The following is a 25653-nucleotide window of genomic DNA, read 5'->3' on the forward strand; positions in this document are numbered from 1 at the left end:
ATCACAATGAGAGAAACCATTTTTCTGTCATTGTGTATAAAGCACTATAAAAATGTAATAGGGTGTACCTCTCAATACATCCAATGACATCTCAATCTACCTCTCAAAATACAAAGAGTCCTCAGCCAGCCAAGTCACTTCCACAAGTGGAAAGACAAGCTGTCAGTTTTCTTATGCTGAGGTGCCAGACGCATTTACTTGGCTTGCAATGATCAACCATTGCTACTCATTTGATTAGTAGGCTTCACATTGAAGTCATTGAGAAAATAGAGAAAAATGTGCAGAGACACGGAGAGGTACACCCAATGACAATTTTATAGTGCTTTATACATAATGACAGAAAAAACTGTTATTTCGCTCATTGTGATAATTAAAGCTGTAATTAGAACCAAAATCAAACAGAACCTGGTTAACTGCATAAAGACCGTTAAAATGTATTAAAGAACTACTGCTTTTTTCTTAACTATTTAGATAATAAGTATACATAGCAATAAAATGATTGTACTATCAAAACATTGAAAGGGGGGAGAGGAGGCAAGGGGAGGGATTGAGGGAGAGTGTTCCACAGTTTCGGGGCGTAGTGGCTGAAAACACAATCTCCAGTGGTGGAGCAGAGACTGTGAGGGACAAGCTGGAGGCCGGTGCCAGTCGAGCAGAGGCACCAGGTGGTGGACGGGAAGTGAGGAAGTGAGAGAGGTAGGAAGGTAGTGAAGTGATTTGAACAAAACTCTGAAGATCTTGAAGTCGATCCGTTCAGTGATTGGGGAGCCAGTAGAGCCTGGCTAGAACTGGTGAGATGTGGGTACGCAGTTTGATCCAGGTAAGTATGTGCGCAGCAGAGTTCTGAATGAGCTGTTTTTTTTAATAGTGGAGCTGGGGAGAACGGCGAGGAACGTGTTTGAGTAATCCAGGCGGGAGGTGACTAACGCACGCACAAGGGTTTCGGCTGCATTTGGGATAAGGTACGGTCGGAGACGTGCAATGTGGCTGAGGTGGAGGAAGGCATTCCTGGTCAGGGACCGGATGTGGGGGAAGCAGAACCGCTGGGAGTTGAATTGGACGCCTAGATTGCCCACTGGTTGGTGTGTCTGAGGGAGAGCCCAAGAGGTTAAGGAGTTCAGATCCTTAGAAGTGAAGACGTTGACGGGAGCCAAGGAGTATGGCTTCCGTCATGTCCACATTCAGCTGCAGGAAGTTTATACTCATCCAAGCCCTGATGTATGCCAGACAACTGATAGAACATCACCTGGAGGCAATACTGGAGGAGGCAAAGTAGATTTGTGTGTCATCCACATACATGTGGAAGTTTACCCCGTGTCATTTGGTTAGGCTTCAGATGACATCGCCCAGAGGGAGCAAATGATGAGGAAAAGAAGAGAACCAAGGATGGAGTCCTCAGGTGCCTCACGGGTGACCGGGTGGGGGCGGGAAACCATTTGCCGAGATGAAGTGGAGGCGGTTGGTTAAGCAGGACTCGAACCATGCAAGTGCTGTCCAACTCAGGTGGATGAGGGAGGAGAAGCAGTGGAGGAGGCTGGTGCGGTTGACTGTGACGAACGTGGCAGAGATCCAGGAGGCCGAGGAGGCAGAGGGCATATTACAGTATATTCTGTGAAGCGCCGCAAAGATGTGATAAAGCGCTAGACCAAATGCAAGGATTATTATTATACTGAAACATCTCGAAGTGCTTCGCTGGTAATTATGGTCAAGTAATTGCAACAACTGTTTTGTTTTTATAGGCTATAACTGTAGCTGTATGCGCTGCCAACATTCCCCAATCATCCATAAGGTGAATGACCAATTAAACTGGAGGAATGTTGGCCAGGATATCAAAAGAAACCCCCTTTCTTTTCAAGTAGTACCACAGGATTGCTAAAGCCCACCTAAATTACAGGCAGCAACTGAGTTTGATATTAGATGGCATGAGCAACAATTTAGCACTTCCCCAGTACTGCACTGAAATGACAGTCTATGAAATCAAGTTCTGACCAGGGCTAAACCCATACCCTTCTGACCCAGAGGCAACAGTGCAACAAGCTGAACCAAACTAACCCTGAGATGTTGCCAGGCTGATTATACTCCTGACTTTTGTTCAGAAATGAGAGTGTTCTTACTTTCCTGGTCAATCCCATGAGTTTGAGAGCCTTACCGTTTTCTTTTCGTAATCTTGTTATGAATTTTTTGGGAGGTATCACACCAACTTTTTTCTTCTGTGTAGCTATGTTGTGAAAGAGATCTGCCAAGCATGTGAGCAGGTTCTCCTTCTTCCTGGGCTGATTCTTGTAGGCCAGAACCTTCTCCCGAAATGGACGGCAAAAGTAAAGTGCCTGAAGGACTGAGTTACAGTAGCACGTATTCCCAAACTGGCAGATCAAGAGAAGGGCAAAACAAGGTCAGGCTAGTCACAACATACTTTGTAGTTCAGAACAATATATCTACACAGTTACCATCTTACATTTGTTGTATACATCATACATCCTGGCCATTCTAATCAGCAATTTTGTACACGTTTGTCAAGCAGATGTTATTTCTTATCCTGTTGTTCCACCTTCTAACCCAAGTAAAATTGGTTGACAAACCTTCTGTGTAAAGAAATGTTTGTCTTGGCTCTGATTTTATGGCAAGGCCGGTTTGTAACGCTTCCTCTATCAATGGGAAGAATTGGTTGGATTCAAGATGGATGGGGTGGGGGTGGGAAGATGACCGACATTGTGGTCAAAGAGGAAGGTCTTAAGCTCTTATGTTCTAATGAAATGTGCAGATGCCATTACATAGTCCAGCACCTCCATTGATTATAATAGGAGCTAATGCCTGGACCATGATCTGGAGGCATCAGATCCTGGAACAACTACTACCAGCCTAAGCTGCAACATCATTCAGCCAGTGGTACATTTTTCTGGTTGGGGAATATCTGAATTGTCCTTCAACTAAAATGCTGGCTCCCATGAAAATCAGAGCCGAAGTGGGATACACATGGACTGATCCTACATGGGATTATGGAATGACCTGTTTCTAGGAGGCTGAAATTACAATAATAAATCAAATAAACTGTCCACAATTTAGGAGATATCTTGGTAGTTTGCTTAAATGAGAATGATGACAGAATACTTTGCATAGAAAGCATTTTCCCCACTGCTATTATCTCCTTCAATTTCCTGTAAATTACAAACCATATTTCAGAGTTAATGCAAGTTAATCAGGACGTTAAATGTGCAATACAGAATCTCCAGGGAAAGCTCAATCATAGGCCTTACTTTAGTTATATTGCTCTTTATTTCCTTCTTAGTCTTGCTTTTAAACTTTTTAAAAAAATATTTACTGAAATTCCAAAATAACATTTTTCATTTATACCAATACTTCTGCTTATTAACCTCCAAACCCAGTTATTCTGTTGTCCATATTCTGACCAGTTAGTGTGTGTATTTTTCCACAAAACATAATCTAAAACTATGTCACTGAAAGTTTTTTTTCTCTATTTGAAATGTTGGTACCATTTTGAAATTTCAAGTACTTACATTAACTAGACCAAAATAATGTTCATTGACTGGAAACTGTTCTGGCCCAATCTCTTTCTCCAAAGCAGAGGCATTGATGCCCTGTTTAAAAGAAAACAGAAAATAATTAGAGGATCGGTGCTATGGCTGAAGCTGAATCTAAAACACTGCAAATGCTTTGATTGTATTTTAATCGATGAACTTGCAACAGTTGATACAGAAATTGTGACCTCATAACCTGAAGTTAAAAGAGTTCAGTGTTGGTTGCAAAGTCCACCTTAAGGAGGTGGTTTCACCAGGATATCAAGTCGTATCGCTGTAATATAAACTACAACTCACCAAGCCAGTCAGGAACCTAGGTGTCTTGTTCGATCCTCAACTGTCTTTTCTCCCCCACATTCAAGCCATGAATCCACTCTGCCTTCCCTCACCTCCGTCACATTGCCTGACTCCACGACTACCTCACCCCTCAGGCCGCGGAAACTCTTGAAACTCTTGTTCATGCCTTCATGACCTCCAGGCTCGACTATGCAAACGCCCTGCTTGTCGGCCTTCCCAACTACTCCCTCCACAGGCTGCAGATAATCCAGAACCTCTGCAGCCCGTGTCCTCTCCCGCACCAAACTCTGTGACCCCATCTCCCCCACTCTCGCCCGACTCCACTGGCTCTCTATTCTTCAGAGGATCCAGTTCAAGATCTTGGTCCTCACCTACAAAGCCCTCCATGGCCTCGCCCCACCCTACCTCTGCAACCTCCTAACCCCCTACAAACCCACCGTTCCCTCTGCTCAGCCGACTCCAGCCTACTCCACATCCCCTGACCCCCCCACCCCACCATTGGCGGGAGAGTCTTCAGCCACTCTAACCCCAACCTCTGGAATTCCATCCCCCAATCATTCCGCCTCGCCCCCTCCTTAAAGTGCTGCCTCAAGACCCTCTTCGACCATGCCACCAGTTACCCTCCTTCCCCTCCCCTGCCTTCTCCCTCCCCGACCCCAGCTCGGGTCTGAAATGTTGTACTCTGTCCAGCACCTTAGGAGATCCTCCCGATGTGAAAGGCGCTATACAAATGTAATTTTGTTGTTGTTATAAAGGCAACCTCTGCTCAAAAACTGTAGACTGAAAGTTCTTATGTAACCTTAAAGTATAAATCCTTCCTGATCACGAAGCAAATCATTCCAGCTTTGGTGGTCCGAGATATTATCTTACGTGAAGCGTATACACGAACAGGGAGTTCCTACCATCCACCGAATGAGGGCTCAAACCTGCAGACACCAGCGCAGGCCGGAAGGGCCTGGAGATTCACCAAAAAACAAGACATTCAGGACTACTGACCTGACTGCAGGGCTACAGGACCTCACTACTGCCTACCTCTCAGGGGAGGCAGGAGGTGGTGAGCTCTTTCTGAGTCTCTGTCTTTGTATGCGGTGACACACACAGACACAGAGTCAGAGACCCAGAGAGAAACACACACACTCGCAGACACACATATTCACAGAGAGACTCACCTCCTGTTAACTCTACAATGGGTAGGGTGGTCCTAGCTGGACAAGCAGTGGGAAAGCTTAGCAGACAGGATATCAATGGCAAGTTATGCGGTTTTAGCTGGTTAGACTCCAGCAACACCCCAACGCACACTCTGGGGTCCCCAAGCCTTGGCTCTTGCCAACCTGCACCTAATACTTTCTGGAGTTAGGGAAACAGGATGTGTCCTTCCAGGGTTGGAGTGCGCATTCCATTCCAACGATCCACCTCTGGAATTTCCATGTATAGGTGGGATGCATGGAAATCTCAGTTTGGTTTGGATACTCTTAAGCATAGTGACAGGTTTCCGCATGTGTCAAGACATCCAGCTGACTACAAAAAGCATAAACAATATATATGCAACTTGTTGTTGTGATTGTGCTTCAAGCTTTGAATCACACTGCAGCTGCCTCACTTCCAACAATAAAAACTGACCAAAAGACTCGATTAGCGGCAAATGGAATTTGTCCTTCAGGATTTTAAGCAACTACTTAATGACATCAATTGCAATGCACACTCCAGGGTACCCAAGCCTTGGCTCTTGCCAACCTGTGCGTAACCTGTTCCAGAATTAAGTAAGCAGGATGCACCCCTCCAGGGACAGAGTGCGCATTCCATTCCAATAAACATCTCTGGAATATCTATATTCATGGGATGCATGGAACTCAGCGTGGTTTGGATACTCTTAAGCATGGTAATGGATTTCGACATGTCAGACACCCGGCTGACCAAAAAAAAGTGCACACTCAAGAAAAAAAAACCAAATAATTTTCAAATGAGACAGCAATTCCCATAGGGGGAAGTAAAATGATTCCTGAAAATATTCTCACTGAAATACAATGATATCTTGCATGAACTTTGCATGGCCCTCGTTGTTTACAAATACATATTAAATCATCAGCCTTGTTAAACGTTGCATATTGTGTTGCCTATTCACAGGCTGCTCTTCTCTGTATTGCTGTCTTTGGTTCAGTCTCATTCTTTTTGTATATATTATCTTCGTTATTATTTATGTTACATGCTGCAGATCAGTAGATAAACACAAGTGTGGTTGCTTCTTTAATAATGTTGGTTTAAAAAAAACAAATGCCTTCAATTCAGATCAACATCTTGGGGGAGATCAGTGGAGCTACACACAGCCATTTCTGGAGGGCTGCCAGCACCCATATAACCCTAACCAAGCACGCCAGCGCCATTAGGAGGAGGGAAGAATAGAACGATTATTTGGCAAAAGAAAAAAGCCCTTTCATGTTGTCTTTACAAACAATATTTATTCTCATCCCATTCCAACTGTAAAAAGCTGAAAGTATTTAGAACATCTTCAAATGACTCACTCCACCCTGTTTTTTGTTTTAACTTGTCAGACTGATGTGTTGTCCTGATGCTATGCCATTCACTGACTTCATATTCCAAACCTCACTTTCAACTTCGCCTAACCCTCTTCATCTGTTCAAACCTTTCATGCATTCCCCGTTGTTACTCGATTGGCGGACTGCTTTTCTGAGAGTAATAATTCCTTCAAAAAAAAAAATTTGGTCACTCAATCCACAACTGTGTGGGACACTGCTGTGCGCAATTGGCTGCCGCGTTATGCCCACAAAAAATATAGACAATTCACTTTACAGTATATTCTTGAAGACGTATAAGGCACTATATCAAATGCAAGGATTATTATTATTCCTGATATTACTCTTGCTTTCCCATTGAGGTTCACTTTCTCTATTAGATCCCAGCTCAATCTACACCACCTTCTATTTTGCTTTCACTTGGCCTATTCCCCTTTCCACTCTTTGCTCCTTTGAAATTGAGCTAAAATCCACGCCACCTCCTGCCTGAATTTCTCCAATACCCCCACCAGGGTCTCCCCAGCTCCACCACTCATAAAATTCAATTAATTCCAAACTCTGCATCCCCATCACCCAAGTCTTTGCCATATTCCCTGTTGCATAACAGATCAATTTCAAGATCCTCACATTCACCTACAAATCACTCCATGCCCTAGTACCTCCCAGGATAGTGGGAGACCCTCCCAATTCTTTTTGAATATTGCCATGACTTTAACTACAGAAGAATGATTTATTGCCTGGGTTCGCCACTGTCTCACACCGCAGGCCACCGAAACCTTCATACACTCATTCATAACATCCAGGCTCAACTACCCATACTCCCTGCTTGTCGTCCTCCCCAACTCCTCCCTCCATAGGCTACAGAGCATCCAGAACTCTGCAGCTCATGTCCTCTCCCGCACCAGGCTCCGCAATCCTAACAACCCCATCCTCACCCGACTCCACTGGCTTCCCATCACACAAAGGATACAGTTAAAGATCCTGGTCCTCCCGATATGAAAAGCGCTATACAACTGTAATTTTTTTGTTGCGCGATGATACTGGAAATGCAAGGTTATACCTATCAGGACAGGATGAACAAGCATGGACTCTTTTGTCTTGGAAAGAGAAGGGTGAGGGGGGACTAACAGAGGTCTTTCAGATTATGAAAGGTTTTGATAGGGTAGACATAGAGATGTTTCCACTTGTGGGGGAAACCAAAACCAGGGCCCATAAATATAAAATAGTCACCAATAAATCAAATAGGGAAGTCAGAAAAAACGTCTTTACCCAGAGAGTGGAGGGAATGTGGAACTTGCTACCACGAGGAGTAGCTGAGGCGAATAGCATAGAGGCATTTAAAGGGAAGCGAGATAAGTACATGAGGAAGAAAGGCACAGAAGATTATGCTGATAGGCTCTCCCATAATTGCTCTGCCTTGCCCGCTCTCTCCCCTTTTTCAAATCCTGCCTGAAAACCTTCCTCTTTGGCCGTGCTTATAGCCACCTCCCCGACCCCCCACCTCAGCTCAGATTCAGGCTTCGCCACTATGAAGCGCTCTGAGACGCTACCCTGTGTGGAGGGTGCTGTATAAGTGTTGTTGTTGAGGAAGGGCAGGAAGAGGCTCATATGGAGCATAAATGCTGGCATTGATCAGTTGTGCTGAATGGCCTGTTTCTGTGCTGTATATTCTATGTTGTGTGGACTTACACCTGAACAGGTAGACAGGACTTCCAAGGAACTTTGCATCTCTTGCTCACAACCCACTCCTCTACACATCCTCTTTGCTCAACTGGCTCCAGCCTTCTAGATGTCCCTCATCCCTTCTGCTATAACCATCAGTGGCTGTGCTTTCAGTGACTATGCCCCAAAACTCTGGAACTCCCCGCCTCAATCCCTTCACCTCCTCCTCCTCCTCTTTGTCGATTTTCAGATTGCAGTCAATTCTCTTTACAGTATACTCTGTGAAATGCTTTGAGACGTCTCGAAGACATGATACGCTCTTTATCAAATGGAAGGATTATTATTGCTCCTGAACACCTTGCTCTTCAACCGGGCCTACGGTTAACTCCCTTTTCTCCCCAGCTTGGCATCAAGCTCCGCGATCATCAAGTGATCTGAGACGCATGAAAGGCACTATATAAATGCAAGTTGTTGCTGAGACTTTTCCCACATCATCTAAATAGATGCAACCATCCTTGAAGTCCTGTCCAGGTGTAAATCCACACAATAAATCATTCTTCTATAGTTAAAAATCCCATGGCATTATTCGAAAAGACAAGAGAGCAACTCCCGGCATCCTGGTAAACAATTTCACAGTGAAGTTGGACATTGATTTATGCACATTGGCAGCCAGTTACCTACAAACACACTGTCATTACATTTGACAGAAAATATTTGTGAATTACTTTATTGAGATTTCAACATGATAAGGAGCTATAATAATAATCCGTGTATTTGATATAATGCCTTATGTTGCTGAAACGTCTCAAAGCACCTCACAGAATTTACTGTAAATTGAACTGACTGTGTATTTTGTAAGCAAATGTGGCAGCCAATATGCGCACCACAATGTCCCACGAAGCTCCATGAAGTGAATGACCAATTTTAAATGAGAGATTGTTGGCCAGGACACCAAGGGAAACATTCGCTTCTCTTCTCGAATACTGCAATGAGATCTTTAACATCCAGCTGAACAGGCAGATAGGACTTTAGTATAACATCTCATCTGAAAGTTGGCACCACAAACAATACAGCACTCTTCCAGTACACGTGATTCAAGGAGACAAATTTCTCTCTCAATCTCCAAGGAACTGGCTCAATATTGCTATTTCACAACTTAACTGGCACATCTGCAGCTTGTGTCCTCTCCCACACCAGGCTCTGTGACCCCCATTACCCCCACCCTCAACCGGCTCCACTGACTCCCCATCCCCCAGATGAGAAGAATTCAAAATCCTCGTTCTCACTTTCAAGGCACTCTCCTACATTCTGACCTGCTGACCCCCTATCAACCTGTCCGCTCACTCCACTTAACAGGCTCCCGTCTGCTCCAGGTCTCCCGACCGACCCGCCCTAACATCGGTGGCTGGGCTTTTAGCCTCTCCGCCCCCACTTTTTGGAACTCCACCCCACATGCCTTGCTCCCTCTCTTGCCTCCTTCAAGGCACAATTCAGGATCCTCCTTTTTGACTGTGCCTTCAGCCGCCCTCCTGTCCCCTCTGCCAAACCCTGCCTCCCACGCTTGGGTCCTGATCTCTGACTTTCAGCGACTTGGGATGTCCTGCCGACATGAAAGGCGCTTTATAAGTGTAATTTTATTGTTGTTGTTTAAGAATTACATGCACAAACCACTATTCAACAATTTTTTGGATGAATTTTTCATATTTAATATGAATGAATATTTAATTATTTAAATTACTGACACAACCTTAACTCCATCTTATCCTTATTGTAAGCTCAACTGGTTCCAAGATGCTATGCTTAACAACAGTAGGTCAGAATTGAGCCAACCTCTGAGGCAATATCGGTAGTCCGTGTTCAACAACAACAACTTGTATTTATATAGTCCCCTTCACATAGGGTAGCGTCCCGGGCCACTTGTTCATGAGCCAGGCAGGTCCGCAGTATTCCACTGGAAGCTTGCCGGACAATGTTTTCAATGGAAAGCATATAGTTTTAATTCTGCTTTAGCCTCCACTCCCCATCCAATTCAAGAAAAAATGAATCTTTACATAATTTGATCACTATTATTCTTCCAGACCTTAACAATCATAGAATTATTCAGCACAGGAGAAGGCCATTCGGCCCATCGTGTCTGTGCCGGCTCTTTGAAAAGAGCTATCCAAATCAATCCCACTCCCCCGCTCTCTCCCCATAGCCCTGCAAACTTGTCCTCCCCAAATAATTATATACTTCTATCTTAAAAGTTGTTATCAAATCGGCTTCCATTAGCTTTTCAGCAATGCATTCCAGATCTGAACAACTCACTGTGTGAACAAATTTCTCCCCACCTTCCCTCTGTTTCTTTTAACAACTATTTTAAATCTGTGTCCTCGGGTTACCAACCCACCCGCCAGTGGAAATAGTTTCTCCTTGTTCACCCTATCAAATCCCCTCATAATTTTGAAAACTTCTATTAAGTCCCCTCTTAACCTTCTCTGCTCCAAGGAGAATTATCCCAGCTTTTCTAGCCTCTCCTGATAACTGAAGTCCCTCATTCCTGGTACTATCCTGGTAAATCTCCTTTGCACCCTCAATAATAATAATCCTTGCATTTGATATTACATTTTTCACGTCTTCTAGACATCTCAAAGCGCTTCACAGAATATTGAATTGACCATATATTTGTGGGCGGCAGCCAATTGCGCACAGCAGTGTTCCACAAACAGTTGTGGATTGAGTAACCAAATTATTATTGGTTTTTTTTGAGGGATTATTATCAGGAGTGTGGAGTAAGGAAACTTGCCCAAGGTTTCGCCCTGCCGTGAAAAAAAAAAAAAAACAACAAACATATAAGCCCCAGAGGACGTCGCTGCCGGGAATCAAACCAGGTCTCTCGCTTGAGAGGTGAGTGCTCTAATCACTAACAGTTTTATCTACCTGTCCTGCCACCTTCAAAGATTTACATATATGAACCCCCAGGTCTCTCTTCCTCACTCCCTTTTAAGATTGTACCATCAGGTTATACTGCCTCTCCTCATTCTTCTTCCCAAAATGCATCACGTTGCCTTTCTACACATTAAACTTCATCTGCCACGTGTCCGCCCATTTTACCAGTCTGTCTATGTCCTCTTGCAATCTGCTACCATCCTCCGTTTACTGTTTACTACTTTTCCTAGCTTAATATCATCTGCAAACTAGGAAACCTTACTCCCTATACACAAGTCCAGGTCATTTCTATAAATCAAAAACACCACTGCACACTTCCCTACAGTCAGAAAAACAACTATTCACCACCACTCTCTGCTTTCCGTTTCCCAGCCAGTTCTGTATCCTTGCTGCCACTGTCCCTTTAATACCATGGGCTTCTATTTTACTTATAAGTCGCTTATGTAGCACTTTATCAAACGCTTTTTTAAGGTCCATATAAACTATATAAGGCGGCCAATTCAGCCCATCATGTCTGTGCCGGCTCTTTGAAAAGAGATATCCAAATCAATCCTATTCCCCCACTGCCTCCCCATAACCTTGGAAACTTGCCCTCCCCAAATAATTATCTACTTCTCTCTTAACACTTGTATTGTATTGTGTAATTGTCAGTATTTTTGCTGGAATTTTTGTTCGGGACAAAGCACCTATTTACACTTGGATCGAATAAAAGTACTTGAATTATTTTTAATAATATCCTTTCTACATCTTCCTTTACATGGCATTTAACAATTTGAGGCTTTTGTTAAAAATGTAATTATGTGACTTCCCAATGGCCTCATGAAGACAGACACAATATAGCACAACGTCAGATGGTTGCTGAGTGAGTGGGGGATGGAATTCCAGAGGTTGGGGGCAGAGTGGCTGAAGGCTCTCCCATCAATGGTGGGGCGGGTGGGTCGGGGGACGTGGAGCAGGCTGAGCGGAGGGAGCAGGTGGGTTGGTAGGGGGTTAGGAGGTCGCAGAGATAGGGTGGAGCGAGGCCATCGAGGGTTTTGTAGGTGAGGATCAGGATCTTGAACTGGATCCTCTGAAGAATGGGGTATTTTAATGGCACTAAGGACCATTCGCCAAGATGAAACACCCAACAATGAATAAATAAGGCAGAGTTAATGCAAGGCTGTAACATTTAAAACCCAGAAATGCGATACAGTATAAGTAGCTTTAATTTTGTCTAAATAGCTCTGACCTTTGCTGACCAGCAGTCCACTTCACAATTACATATGCAACCAAATTCCTGATATGGATTATAACCTCCTCGAGGTCCAAAATTCCTCATGGTATTAGCCTTACAATTATCTTCAAATTAAAGATGGTGGAGAAAATTCTTCAATTCAGTCTTAATTTTGAACCTGGCTTCTCACAAATAACTGGAAGACCAGCTTCAAAACAAAAAACAAATCAACGTATTTTCCAAAATTCTGCAAGATCCTAAATTTTAAGACAGTGGTCATAATGGTGTGCAAACATTGTCAAACACTGATACATTGAAGCTTGTGCAAATGCTAAAAGTTATTGGAACTGTGACAGATATTAGATTGTAGCCGTTAATTCATTCAAATGCTCAGATATTTCAAATATTTACTTCAGATAGAGTTACCTAAATTGCACGTTGCAATTGTGCACACAGGAAAAGAAGCAGAAATTAGAACTTTGTGAGTTCAAATCCTTCATCAAACTCATAGTCTAGACCAGTGGTGGCCAAGCCACGGTCTGCAGGCCAGAAGCTGCTGTCAAGATGCAGCCCCCGAACATTGGCACCACTCAAGATAAGTTTGTGTTCAATTGGTAGTATTTTTCCAGGGTTTTTTTAATTGAATATTTCTTGATTTATGGCATACATGTATTTTGTCACTAGTCTGGACAGACAAAGGTATGGACAAGGGTTTCAGCAGCTTTTGGGGTGAGGCATTATCAGAGACGGGCAATGTGTCAGAGGTGGAAGAAAGCACTGCTGGTCAGGGACCAGATGTGGGGGAGGAAGGATAACTGGGGATCGAGCCTGACGCCTGTTGCACACGGGTTCGGAGAGTTTAAAGGACAGGAAGTCAGAACCGTGGGACAGAAGATGTTGGCGGGAGTCAAAGAGTATGGCTTCCGCCTTGTTGACGTTTAACTGCAGGAAGTTTGCACTCATCCAGTTCTTAATGTCCGACAGACAAGCTGACCGAAGACAAGCTGACAGAACATCAGGAGACTGGGGGTTGCAGCTGGAGATAGAAAAATAGAGTGTCATCCGCATACATGTGGAAGTTAACCCCGTGTCTGCAGATGACATCACCGAGGGGGAGCATGTAGATGAGGAAGAGAACAGGGTCAAGGGTGGATCCTTGGGGGTACCCTGCAGGTGACTGAGTAGAAGCTAGAAGAAAAGCCATTTGCAGACATGTAGTGCTGCCAGTTTGTGAGGTAGGAACTCGAACCGAGCGAGTGCGGTCCCACTGAGGTGAATGATGGAGGACAGGCAGTGAAGGAGGATGGCGTGATCAACTGTGTTGAATTACGCCAACCTCCTCCATCCTCGCTATACACGCAAGGAAAGGGCTCCTATTTTTAGCAATCAGCTGTAGATGCAGAGGATCTGTATGATGCTTCACTCATAAATTTCATACTCCTAACTTAGAAGCGTCAGTCTATTCGTAGTACTGGTTTACGATTCCAGTCAATTACGTTTTGCGATTTTTTTGAGGTATTGGCCCATTCTTGCTGAGAATCTTATGCACAAAAAAATAATATGAATGGAAAACCACTATTATTGTTATTAGGAGAGCACAATAGTTATTACATTATTGACAGTGTAACTCAAAGCTTTATTGTGAGGGAAGAGACTAGTTGCAGATAGCACGATCTCGAACTGTGTCATTGTTGTATGATCGTTTCTTTTCCCACCCACCCACTTCACAAAAAGTAGCAAATTACTGTATATATACCTAACACCATTGATTGATTCACTGTACAGCGAAGAAACATTTTTGGTTTGCAAAATTACCTAGTTTAGTGGATGTCAACAGTGCATCATTTGTAAAAGGCAAATATATTAAAATTACACAACAAAATTCAAAATTGCTTGCACAATAATTCAGCATTTGCAAATATACAGTTTGGGGAGAAAGAGTATTTGTAGGCTTTTGCCTACGTAACACAATCCAGTAAATCCTGTGGAGTGCTTTGAAACATCCTCCCAACATGAAAAATGCTATATCAGATGTGCAAAATATTGGAAACTTCTAAAATTATTTCAATTTGAAAGCAGGGTTTCCAGTTCTTAAGACTGCCAAATTAAGATTGAATTTAAGGCAAATTTTAAGGATTTTTCAAACTTCTGTACAATCGTAAATTTAAAGATAATGAATTTAAGACTAAGGCATCTGGAATTTAGGCCTCAAAGACTGTGTTTCAGGATTTGAACTGACCATTTGTTTACTCTCCTCTGAAACCCAGTAAATTCTGTGAACCACTTTCCATATCTGCCCAATGTGAAAGTCACTGTATCAAATGCAAATATTATTCTTATTATATTCTTTTCGTTTTTCTTGGAAATTGGAATTAATCCATTTCCCTTTTGAATGTTACTGAAGAGGCAGAAAGGCAACAGATATTTTAAGACTTCTGCCAATATTGTTCTTAAATTAGCTGCCAGATGTGCATAAATTACAAGTTTTATTACTATCCAGTTTTCCACTCTTCCATCTTGGGTAAATACCCGCTTCTCCCAGATTGTACAGCTGAAAAACTCAAGCAGAGAATTTACAGGAACAGACTTGCCGGCTTCAAACCCATGGGACAAAACATTAGTGCTTCAATGTGTTGTGCACAAAATATAAAAGAGGAAGATTAAAATTTGTAAAACAATTATTAATCTAGCAATCATGCTTTCAATTTTTTTAAAAAATCCAGCAATCATGCTTTAAGTAAAAAAAGTAACTCAAGAAATAATTGATAAAAAAAATAAAATTGTATGGGTGTGTTTATGCTATAAACAGTCAATTAGTTGGGACCTGGCATAAGCTGATTGTGCAGTGAGTAATTCAAAGGCATTTGAATTGTAATCACTTTGAAACTCAATCACAATTTTTTAGAGCAAGAAAAGCAACACATTTCCATTTAATCTGATAGAAAGGCAGAATGTATATGGGCGTCGAATGTAAAATAGGAATGTATTGCCTTCATGTCCCTTTATTACACAAAGCTTGCTAAATTAAAACAAGAAAAGTGCATGTTAAGTTGAAAAACATCTATTCATTCATTACTTTTGCAATAAACATTTTCACTCATTCTTGGGAGTCCTGTAGCTCAGTGGTTAGAACGCTCGCCTTGCAAGCAGAAGTCTTTGGCTCAATTCCCAGCAGGGCAAAATGTTGGGCAAGTTTCCTTGCTGCACACACCTGTTTACCTAGCAGTAAGTAGGAACCCGATTGTTAGTCGAATGGCGGATCACTTTCCGGGGACAATAATTCCTTCCAAATTTTTTATAAATAATAATAAATTGGTCACTTCAATCCACAACTGTTTGTGAGACACTGCTGTGCGCTGCGTTTTGTCCACAAAATATACAGTTAATTCACTTTGCAGTATATTCCAGAAGACATGATATGGCGTTATATCAAATGCAAGAATTATTATTATGACTAAAATAATTAAATTTTCTGCTTTTATTTAAAACTTTGCTTTTTTTAATACAAAATACTAAATTAATTTGACAGAAATACTGATGGTGGCAGCCTTTGGACTGTGCACTTAAAATGAGCACTTTGCCACACTGTATTCTTTCCTTCCAAGAAAACTTTTCTGTTTGTTATTTTTGCTATTTCTTCTCCTTCCCTCACCATCCCGGCAAACAGTATTTTGTAGCTAAGAATATTTTCATTCTGAAGCCTTTGCCAACACTACGTAACTGGTCACTAGAATGTGCAAGAAAATGTATTTCCCTCCAAACAAACAGCAGACCTTATCCTAATCCATACCGAATTACAAACCTAAATACATATCCTGCTCTACAGCACAGTGAAGTAGAAGAATCTAGGCCACCATCATCACCAAACTAGTTTCTAATCCAGTTCTTAACCTCTCAAAAAAACAATCCCTGTGGCCATTTTGCCCAGATTTACTTTTTACATTATTCTCTTCAAGAATGTAGATGTACTGTGAAGTTGAAATTTCACCAGAAGTAAAAATAAACTGGGCGAGCTGCAGTGTCCTCTTTGGAAAACAAATCTCTAAATTAAAAAGCGCTGCATTTAGAAAAGGATAAGTTTGACAGACAGACAACAACAAATTACATTTGTATAGCGCCTTCAACTGAAGGTAGATTTCAATGCATAAGAATACAGTAGGCCATTCGGTCCCTCGACAACAACAACAAAATTACATTGATAGAGCGCCTTTCACGTCAGGAGGACGTCCCAAAGCGCTGAGCCTGTTCTGCCATTGTATTAGATCATGGCTGATTTGCACCTCAATTCCATATCTCTTGATGCACTTACTTAACAAAAATCTATCCATCTCCACTCATATACAGTAATATATATACACACACACCAATAATGCGGGTGTGACTTCTTCATATGTTAGATATAACAGACATCCCCCCCTCCCCCAATGCCCCCACGCACAAATGGTCAGTAGATGATCAGAATCTATAGTGGGCAGGTGGCAATGAAGCCAATGCGATGGCCTGAACTCCACTTGCAATGTGTCTGGAGAGTGGTAGGAGGAGAGGCTTGTTTCTGGTGGTGGGGGTGGGGAGTGTGGGGCAAAGTGGAATCAGGTTCCCGGGGGGAGATCAGTTTCCCAAGGGGGCTGGGGGGGGGAGGGCGAGGGGGAAATCAGGTTCCTAAGGGGGCTGGGGGGGGAGCGAGGGGGAGATCAGGTTCCCAAGGGGGCTGGGGAGGAAAATCAGGTTCCCGGGGGGAGGGAGTGGGGAAATCAGTTCCCGGGGGGAGGGAGGGGGGAGATCAGGTTCCTGGGGGGCTGGGGAGGGGGGGCTGGGGGAGAGGAGGGAGATCAGGTTCCTGGGGGGCTGGGGAGGGGGGGCTGGGGAGAGGAGGGAGATCAGGTTCCTGGGGGGCTGGGGAGGGGGGGCTGGGGGAGAGGAGGGAGATCAGGTTCCCGGGGGGCTGGAAGGGGAGGGAGGGAGGGGGAAGATCAGGTTCCCAAGGGGGCTGGGGAGGGAAATCAGGTTCCCGGGGGGAGGGAGGGGGGAGATCAGGTTCCCGGGGGAGGGAGGGGGGAGATCAGGTTCCCAAGGGGGCTGGGGAGGGAAATCAGGTTCCCGGGGGGAGGGAGGGGGGAGATCAGGTTCCCGGGGGAGGGAGGGGGAGATCAGGTTCCTGGGGGGCTGGAGTGGAAGGGTGGCTGGGGTGGAGGGGGGAGATCAGGTTCCTGGGGGGGGGGGAGAGATTAGGTTCCCCGGGGGGAGGGGCTGGTGGGGGATCAGGTTCGGGGGGGGGGGGGGGGGGGGGGGGGGTCAGGTTCCCGGGGGGGCTGGTGTTGGGGGGGGGGGTCAGGTTCCCGGGGGGGCTGGTGTTGGGGGGGGGGGGTCAGGTTCCCGGGGGGGGGGGGGGCAGGTTCCCGGGGGGGGTGGTGTGGGGGGGGCAGGTTCCCGGGGGGGTGGGGGGGGGGGGGCAGGTTCCCGGGGGGGGGGGGGGGGGTCAGGTTCCCGGGGGGGTGGTGTGGGGGGGGGCAGGTTCCCGGGGGGTGGTGTGGGGGGGGGGGGCAGGTTCCCGGGGGGGGGGGGGGGGGGGGGGGGGGGGGGGGGGGGGGGGGGGGGGGGGGGGGGGGGGGGGGGGGGGGGGGGGTGGGAGGGGGGGGGGGGGGGGGGGGGGGGGCTGGTGGGAGGGGGGAAATCAAGTCGCTGAGACCAAAACACAGCATTAAAAAGCGTGTCTGTGTGTCGGTTAAACCCCAGAGACACGAGCAGCTCCCGGGGAGTCACTGGGCACCCGCTGCTCCCGGGCGGGGAGGGGCGGCAACGCGGCGGCCCCTCACCCTCCCCCCCACCCCCCGGCACTGGTGCCCGGACGCCCGCTTTTACCTCACGCTGTGACCCGGCTCTGCCGCGCGAGGGCCGGCGGAGGAGGTAGAGAGCGCGGGCCCGAATGGGGGGGAGAATCAGGAGGAGGAGGCCCTGAGCTGGAGGGGAGGCCGAGGCCGGGGGCGGAGCCCTGGGCTGGAGGGGAGGCCGAGGCCGCGGGAGGAGGAGGAGGCCCTGGGCTGGAGGGGAGGCCGAGGCTGGGGGAGGAGGCCCTGGGCTGGAGGGGAGGCCGAGGCCGCGGGAGGAGGAGGAGCCCTGGGCTGGAGGGGAGGCCGAGGCCGGGGGAGGAGGCCCTGGGCTGGAGGGGAGGCCGAGGCCGAGGCTAGGGGAGGAGGCCCTGGGCTGGAGGGGAGGCCGAGGCCGGGGGAGGAGGAGGAGGCCCTGGGCTGGAGGGGAGGCCGAGGCCGGGGGAGGAGCAGGAGGCCCTGGGCTGGAGGGGAGGCCGAGGCCGGGGGAGGAGGCCCTGGGCTGGAGGGGAGGCCGAGGCCGGGGGACGAGCCCTGGGCTGGAGGTGAAGCGGGTTCCCGGGCACACACAGGGCGGGGGCGGCACAGCTCTGCTCCTGGGGAAGCGCTGGGAGGTGGCGCGGAGGGTCGGCGGCACCTACCATCGTACAAATGGAAGCGAGTTTCCCGACTGTCATTAGTATTTCCATCCGCCCGGCGCCATGTTTCACCCGCTCACAGGGGCCGGGGGAGGGGCCGTACCGCGGGGTCCTAGCGCCCGCCTCGTCAGCGCACTCTCACCAACACACTGCCCTGTACATACCAGACTCACTCCCTGCACACACTGCCCTGTACATACCAGACTCACTCCCTGTACACACTGCCCTGTACATACCAGACTCACTCCCTGCACACACTGCCCTGTACATACCAGACTCACTCCCTGTACACACTGCCCTGTACATACCAGACTCACTCCCTGTACACACTGCCCTGTACATACCAGACTCACTCCCTGTACACACTGCCCTGTACATACCAGACTCACTCCCTGTACACACTGCCCTGTACATACCAGACTCACTACCCAGTGCACACTGCCCTGTACATACCAGACTCACTCCCTGTACACACTGCCCTGTACATACCAGACTCACTACCCAGTGCACACTGCCCTGTACATACCAGACTCACTCCCTGCACACACTGCCCTGTACATACCAGACTCACTCCCTGCACACACTGCCCTGTACATACCAGACTCACTCCCTGCACACACTGCCCTGTACATACCAGACTCACTCCCTGCACACACTGCCCTGTACATACCAGACTCACTCCCTGCACACACTGCCCTGTACATACCAGACTCACTCCCTGTACACACTGCCCTGTACATACCAGACTCACTACCCTGTACACACTGCCCTGTACATACCAGACTCACTACCCTGTACACACACTGCTCTGTAAACACCAAACTCACAACACTATACACACTGCCCAGTGCACACCAAACTCACTACAACTTGCACATACCAAACTCACTACACTGTGCACACCAAAAACATGCTGTCCAGTACACAAACTGCTCCTTGCATACCAGACTCACTACACTGTACACACCAAACATATACTGCCATGTGCACACTAAACTCAGTACACTGTACACACTGCTCCGTGCACACCAGTCAGTGGCCTGCACACAGGAAACACACTATGTTTCACCCACACACTATATAGGCAATTCACTTTATTGTATACTCTGTGAAGCGCTTTGCGATAAGATGCCATATGAGATCATAGAATCTTCAGCACAGAAAGAGGCCATTCAGCCCATCGCGCCAGCTCTTTGAAAGCTACCCAACTCGTCCCATTCCCCTGCTCTTACCCGATGGCCCTGCAAATGTTTCCTCTTCAAGAACCTTTTGAATTCCCTTTTGAAACCCACTATCAAATCTGCTTCCACCACCCTTCAGGCAGTGCATTTCAGATCGTAACCATTCTCTAGGTTAAAAAAAAAATTGTCATCTGTCCTCTGGTTCTTTAGCCAATTATCGAAAATCTGTTCTCTGGTAACCAACCCACCCGCCAGAGGAAAGAGTTTCTACTCCATCAAAACCCCTCATAATTTTGAGCACCTCTATTAAATCTCTCCTTAAGCTTCTCTGCTCTAAAGAGAACAATACCAGCAGCTCCTCATAATTGTAGTCCCTCATCCCTGGTATCCATCTTGTAAATCTCCTCTGCACACTCTCCAAGGCCCTGACATCCTTCCTAAAGTGTGGTGTTCAGAATTGGACACAATACTCCAGCTGAGACCTAGCCATTGATTTGTAGAGGTTTAACATAACTTCCTTGCTTTTGCACTCCATGCCTCCATTTAAAAAGCCAAGGATCCCATATTTTTTTTCAAATGACTTTGTCAATTTGCCCTGCCGCCTTCCCAAAATTGTGTATGTGAACCCTCCGGTCTCTGCTCCCGCATCCCCTTTAAAATTCTACTATTAAAGTATATTGCCTCTTCTCATTCCTCCTCCCAAAATGCATCACTTTGCATTTCTCAGCATTAAATTTTATCTGCCACGTGTCCGAACATTTCACCAGCCGTCTGTGTCCTCCTGCAGTCTGCTGTTATCGTCCTCACTGTTGACGACGATTCCACGTTTTGTGTCAATTGCGAGATTTAAAATGTTGCTATCCATACCTGAGTCATTAATATATATTAAAAAGAGCAGTCGTCCTACTAACAACGGAGTAAACTAACATGGAGGAATACCACTGTATACTTCCCTCCAGTCTGAATGACAACTGTTCACCGCTATTCTCTGCTTTCTATCTCCCAGCTAATTTTGGATCCACGATGGTACTGTCAATTTCGCTAACAAGTCTATTATATGGCACTCCCCCAAATTGGAATCACCTCCACATGGCCACACTATCCTGGTTCTAGAGAGCTGTAGTGACCTGACTGGACCCATTACCTGCATATTGTTTCACATTGGGAGGACATCTCAAAGCACTTTGCAGGAATGACCATGACGTGTATTGACTGTAATTTATAGGTAAATTCCGCAGTCAGTAGCACATATTAATGTCCCATAAACAGCCATGAAGTGTATGACCAATTTTATCTGGGGGACTGTTGGTTCAAGCACCAGGAGAGAATCCCTTTTCTTTTTGAATCATGCTATGTGATCTTGAAAGACCACCTGAACAGGTAGTTGGGATCTTGTTTTAATCTCTGACAATGCAATGCATCCCCAGCACTGCATTTAAAGTGTAATCTAAACTGAGTTCAAAGCCCCAGTGTGGAGCTTACAGTGACATATGCAAAATATATATTGCACTGAACACATATTGACTTATATTCATACTATAATTTTAGTCATTGACATTGCAACAAGCTCTGTATACAACAGCTCTCTATGCAAGACAGGACAACTCAATATAGTCATACTCCATTATAAGACACCCTATTCAAAGGTCTGGATGTGGTTATAACATGGATGTACTGTGGAACATAAAATAACAGATTTGCATACACTTCAGGTGTCTGGCACTGACTATCAGTCTGTATAAGCACAACCACCAGGATCCAAACTACAGTACCATGTTGAAATGAGGACTCACTGTATATTAACATACAGCCCTATATACCTTGCAATACAGCTCTACATGCAATGTAGCAAAGCTCCTCTGACAATGTAATGAATCTGCATATATAATACAATTTAGCACAGCTTTTTGTACAATATAGTGCAATACTGTTCAATGCAGTGAGGTTCCCACTGCAGCACAGATCTCTACACATTGCACGCAACTACCTGAACAATGCAGTAAGATCTATATGCACTGCAATGTAGCTGCCAGTAAAATCTCAAATTAGATTTTTCCTACATTAAAAACTTATTGTTTTAGTGGCAAGTGATTTGAGACACTTAAAACTCTAAAGACACATGCAGCAGGCCCATCAGAACATTGTAAGCTTTGTCACAATTCTCAATTTCTATCTCCCAGATCAAGAAATCCCTTCAGCTTGTTTGATCTGATCCTTCCAGAATATACGTCCTATCACTTTCCCTTGCAGCTTCATGCTGTTTCTTAAACGAGTCCACCCCTCAACCACCTTTTCCTGGTTACACATTCCAGTTATTAATTACCCTCTTTGTAAAGAAATACTGCTTATTATCTCTCCTGAAATTGACTTTCACAGCCCAGAACCTGATCCCTTTTGTCCTGCTGCCTTGCCATATCAGAAAACATTGTTCTTGGTTTACTTTCTCAATCCCCTGTGAGACGGCACTATCTGAAAAGAGAAAGAAATTTCTGCAGGTGTACCAGCCAATAATTCGCCTAGATAAAATTGTTCATTCACTTCATGTTGTTTGTAGGACATTGCTGTGTGAAAATTGGCTGCAATGTTTAACCACAAATATGTCACTACATTTTTAACAGGAAAATCCTGTAAATCACTTTGAGACATTGTCCTGACTTTGTTGAACATTGAAAAATGCTATATCAAATGCAATGATTTTTAAAATTATATTTATGTCATTTTTCAAGGATAAAGAGCCCAGACTTATTGAAGCGCTACTCGCAGCTCATTCCTCTAACCTGGGTCATCCTTTTCCTCCTTAGCAGTGTATCCATGGTCTGGGTAGTGTGTGCAATCCATATTCCACCAAATCTCACTGTGAGCCGAAAGCAAAGACCTTAGGTCTAAATTGATTACATTAGAAGAAATCACCAAAAAACAAGACTTAACAGTTTCCTTATTTGGCAGATTTATTTATCCCCTTTTGAATTATAATAACTTACCCCCAAAAAAATCTAATATATATGGGCATGTAAATCCCCTCAAGCAAACATCATTATTTCCATATTGTAAATACCTGAACATGTGCTATGGCTTTAAATAATTAATCATGCTTTGAGTTCCTTGTTGAGCTGTCTGCTGATCAGTTTGGAGAATGCTGCTGCCTGTGGAACACATTCTGCCTGCTGGATGGAAGAAGAGAAATTGCTCAATGTTGCAGAATAGTAATTTTTTTCCAATGGGAGCAGGGCCTGGGGGGGCAGGGGGTCTTGAAAAGGATTCAGGAGGCAGGATGAACTTTGTGTTAAGAAATATATAAGCAAGGAGAAACTGCACTATTGCAATGTTTAGTGTTCCTTAATAGCAAGCTCAATAAAGAAGCACTTTGTATCAACGTCCATCGTTGGAATCTCAAGTACAGTAGATTGCAATCTAACTGATTTGTATGATTTGTCATTAAAAGACTGCTTCAGCTGATGTCGTTGTCTGAAGGGTAGTTAGGTCATCATGAGGAAGGTGTTAAATCAGGTACCTCCCCGGCACCCTTCCTACTCCCTGTATATATTAATAACCTGGATTTGCAGCTTCCGTGCAGGTAATTAAATTTGACGCCAAGATGGGGGAACTGTGGTATCAGAGGAAGCACCAAACCTCTTGCAAAGAGAACTTGAAATGATATACACATGGACTGATGTTGGGCAAATGGAGTTCACTGCAGGTAAATGTATATCGTACTGTATAATGGAAGCTTTTACAATCCAAGTAAAATCTTCCTGCTTACATACTGTTTTATATATATTGTTGGTGACTCTTAACATTTAAAAGATTTTTATCACACCTCAATCTATTTTTACTGAAGAGTTCAGCTATACCATCCTTTCCTTATAATTTGGAGCCCTAATTCCTGGAATTGTTCTCTTTGTTCTTCTCTAACTGCAATGTTCGTTTGCGTACACAGTACTCCAGGCCCTGTTTACTTGACTAAAATGAAGAAGATATGTTCTTGGCAAAGCAGGAAATTCCAAAATGTATGAATTCACAATATAATGTTACTTTTCATTTGTACAATCAGAGTGATTGGATTGGAGTCATCTATTTTGTTGAGCCCAGCAAGTAATGCCCTAGGAGGATTTGGTCACCACAGGAGTTTATTGGAGTTGTGAAGAGTTTGCCACGTGATTAAGCACAAGATGTGTAAAAATCCTGTAGAGTAAAACAAAAGTTTTTGGTTTCTTCAGCAATCACAAAACATCAACAGCATGTTAGCCACATTCTAGCTCACAAAGATTTCTGCTGCATTGCTGCTGCTATCTGTTTGAATAGAAAGGAAAAATTGCGCAGCTCAAAATATAATAATAATAATAATCCTTGCATTTGATATAGCGCTTTTCACGTCGGGAGGACGTCCCAAAGCGCTTCACAGAACACACTATAAAGTGAATTGACTGTATATTTGTGGGCGAACGCGGCAGCCAATTGCGCACAGCAATGTCCCACAAACAGTCGTAGATTGAAAATGACCAATTTTGTTATTGTTTTTGTTTTGGAGGGATTATTATTAGGCGTGTGGAGTAAGGAAACTTGCCCAAGGTTTCGCCCTCTGCCTGGAATTGAACTCAGGTCTCTCACTTGCAAAGCGAGTGCTCTAACCACTGAGCTACAGGACTCCAACTCTATGAAATGAGTTTTGGGTATATTAATCAAACTGCAAAGGTAGCACTTCAGGGGCTTCTTCAAATCCAATTTGGGTGATTTTACCAATTGTACTAAATGTGTGTTCAGATTCAGATCATTGATAAGATGGCATGGTGGAAAAACATTTATTTTTGTAAGCATGTTTTTCCATCCCAACTTCTCAAAGCACTTTACAGTAATCACTGTAATAACTGCTGTTGTAGCAAACAGCAGTTATTCATTCAGCAGTTATTTGCAGGAGGATCCACGAACATCAATGAAGTGAACGATAAATTTATCGGGTGAGGGGAGGGGGGAGTTGTTGAGGGAAATTCCCTTCTCTTTTCAAATAATGTTGAGGATCTGAAAGAAACTGGGAGTGTAGCTAAACTCTATAGGGAATCTAGTAAATAAAAAGGGGTTGTTGTTAGCCCTAATATGCAATACTACTAAAAAGACAAGTGGTGCAAAGATGCATTTCTAGTTCATAGGAGAGGAGTGTCTGCTCATATGATTTGTTGGCACCTCTTAATACAAAGAAAGTTCCAAAAGACCTTTTAAATTACAACAATCGTGGAGCTTTAATGTTACTTGCAAGGTTTTAGTAATTGTTTCATCTGACTCTGAAATTATTCAACTAGTTTTATTTTTTGTTTAAATTTTGTTGATGTTTACTCCAATAAAGTTAACTTAGCATCAGAAAGTTCACACAGCAATAATATCATGATTAAGAGGGGAGATCAAAGTAAAGGAAAGGGAGCATGAAGGGAGTTGAGGCAATTAAGGTTCGGGAAAAGAGCCAAAACAGAAAACAGAAACTGGAAAGGGAGCCAAAGCAGAGGCCAGGAAATGGGGAGTGAGGCAAAGGAAGGACTAGGGACTGGGAAGGAAGCTGAAACAGGAATCTCCTGCCATTCAGGATTTTATCTTTGCCAGGCTCCACTGGCTCCCCACGGATTGATTTCATGGCCCTCGCACCTCCGGATCTCCCTAATCTCCTCCACTCTCCCCTCCACTCGGCTCAGTCAAGCTTTCTGCAGGTCCTATCTACACCACCATCAGTGGCAAAGCTTTCAGATTTTACGTCCCTAACCTCTGGAAGTTCCTCCCTCTGCCCCTATTTCTCGCCACTCTTTATTTTTGTTCAAATCCTGCATCAGAACCTACCACTTCGACTGCACTTCTTGGT

The 25653-nt window shown here is 44.9% G+C and overlaps 1 protein-coding gene across 1 annotated transcript in view; it reads right to left on the reverse strand.

Moving 5' to 3' along the window:
• The window catches only part of usp12a (ubiquitin specific peptidase 12a), a 34414-nt gene extending 14960 nt beyond the window's left edge, over positions 1-19454 (reverse strand). The window contains exons 1-3 of the mRNA XM_042334177.1: positions 18634-19454; positions 3516-3596; positions 2150-2363 (exon numbers count right to left, since the gene is read on the reverse strand). Coding sequence (XP_042190111.1) covers positions 2150-2363; positions 3516-3596; positions 18634-18681 — 343 coding nt within the window. The 5' untranslated portion in view covers positions 18682-19454. The remainder of the gene's footprint in view (positions 1-2149; positions 2364-3515; positions 3597-18633) is intronic.
• Between the last annotated feature and the right edge of the window lie 6199 nt (positions 19455-25653).

Source organism: Callorhinchus milii, unplaced genomic scaffold, assembly GCF_018977255.1.
Source record: "Callorhinchus milii isolate IMCB2004 unplaced genomic scaffold, IMCB_Cmil_1.0 Scaffold4, whole genome shotgun sequence".
In the NCBI taxonomy this organism is placed as follows: Eukaryota; Metazoa; Chordata; class Chondrichthyes; order Chimaeriformes; family Callorhinchidae; genus Callorhinchus; species Callorhinchus milii.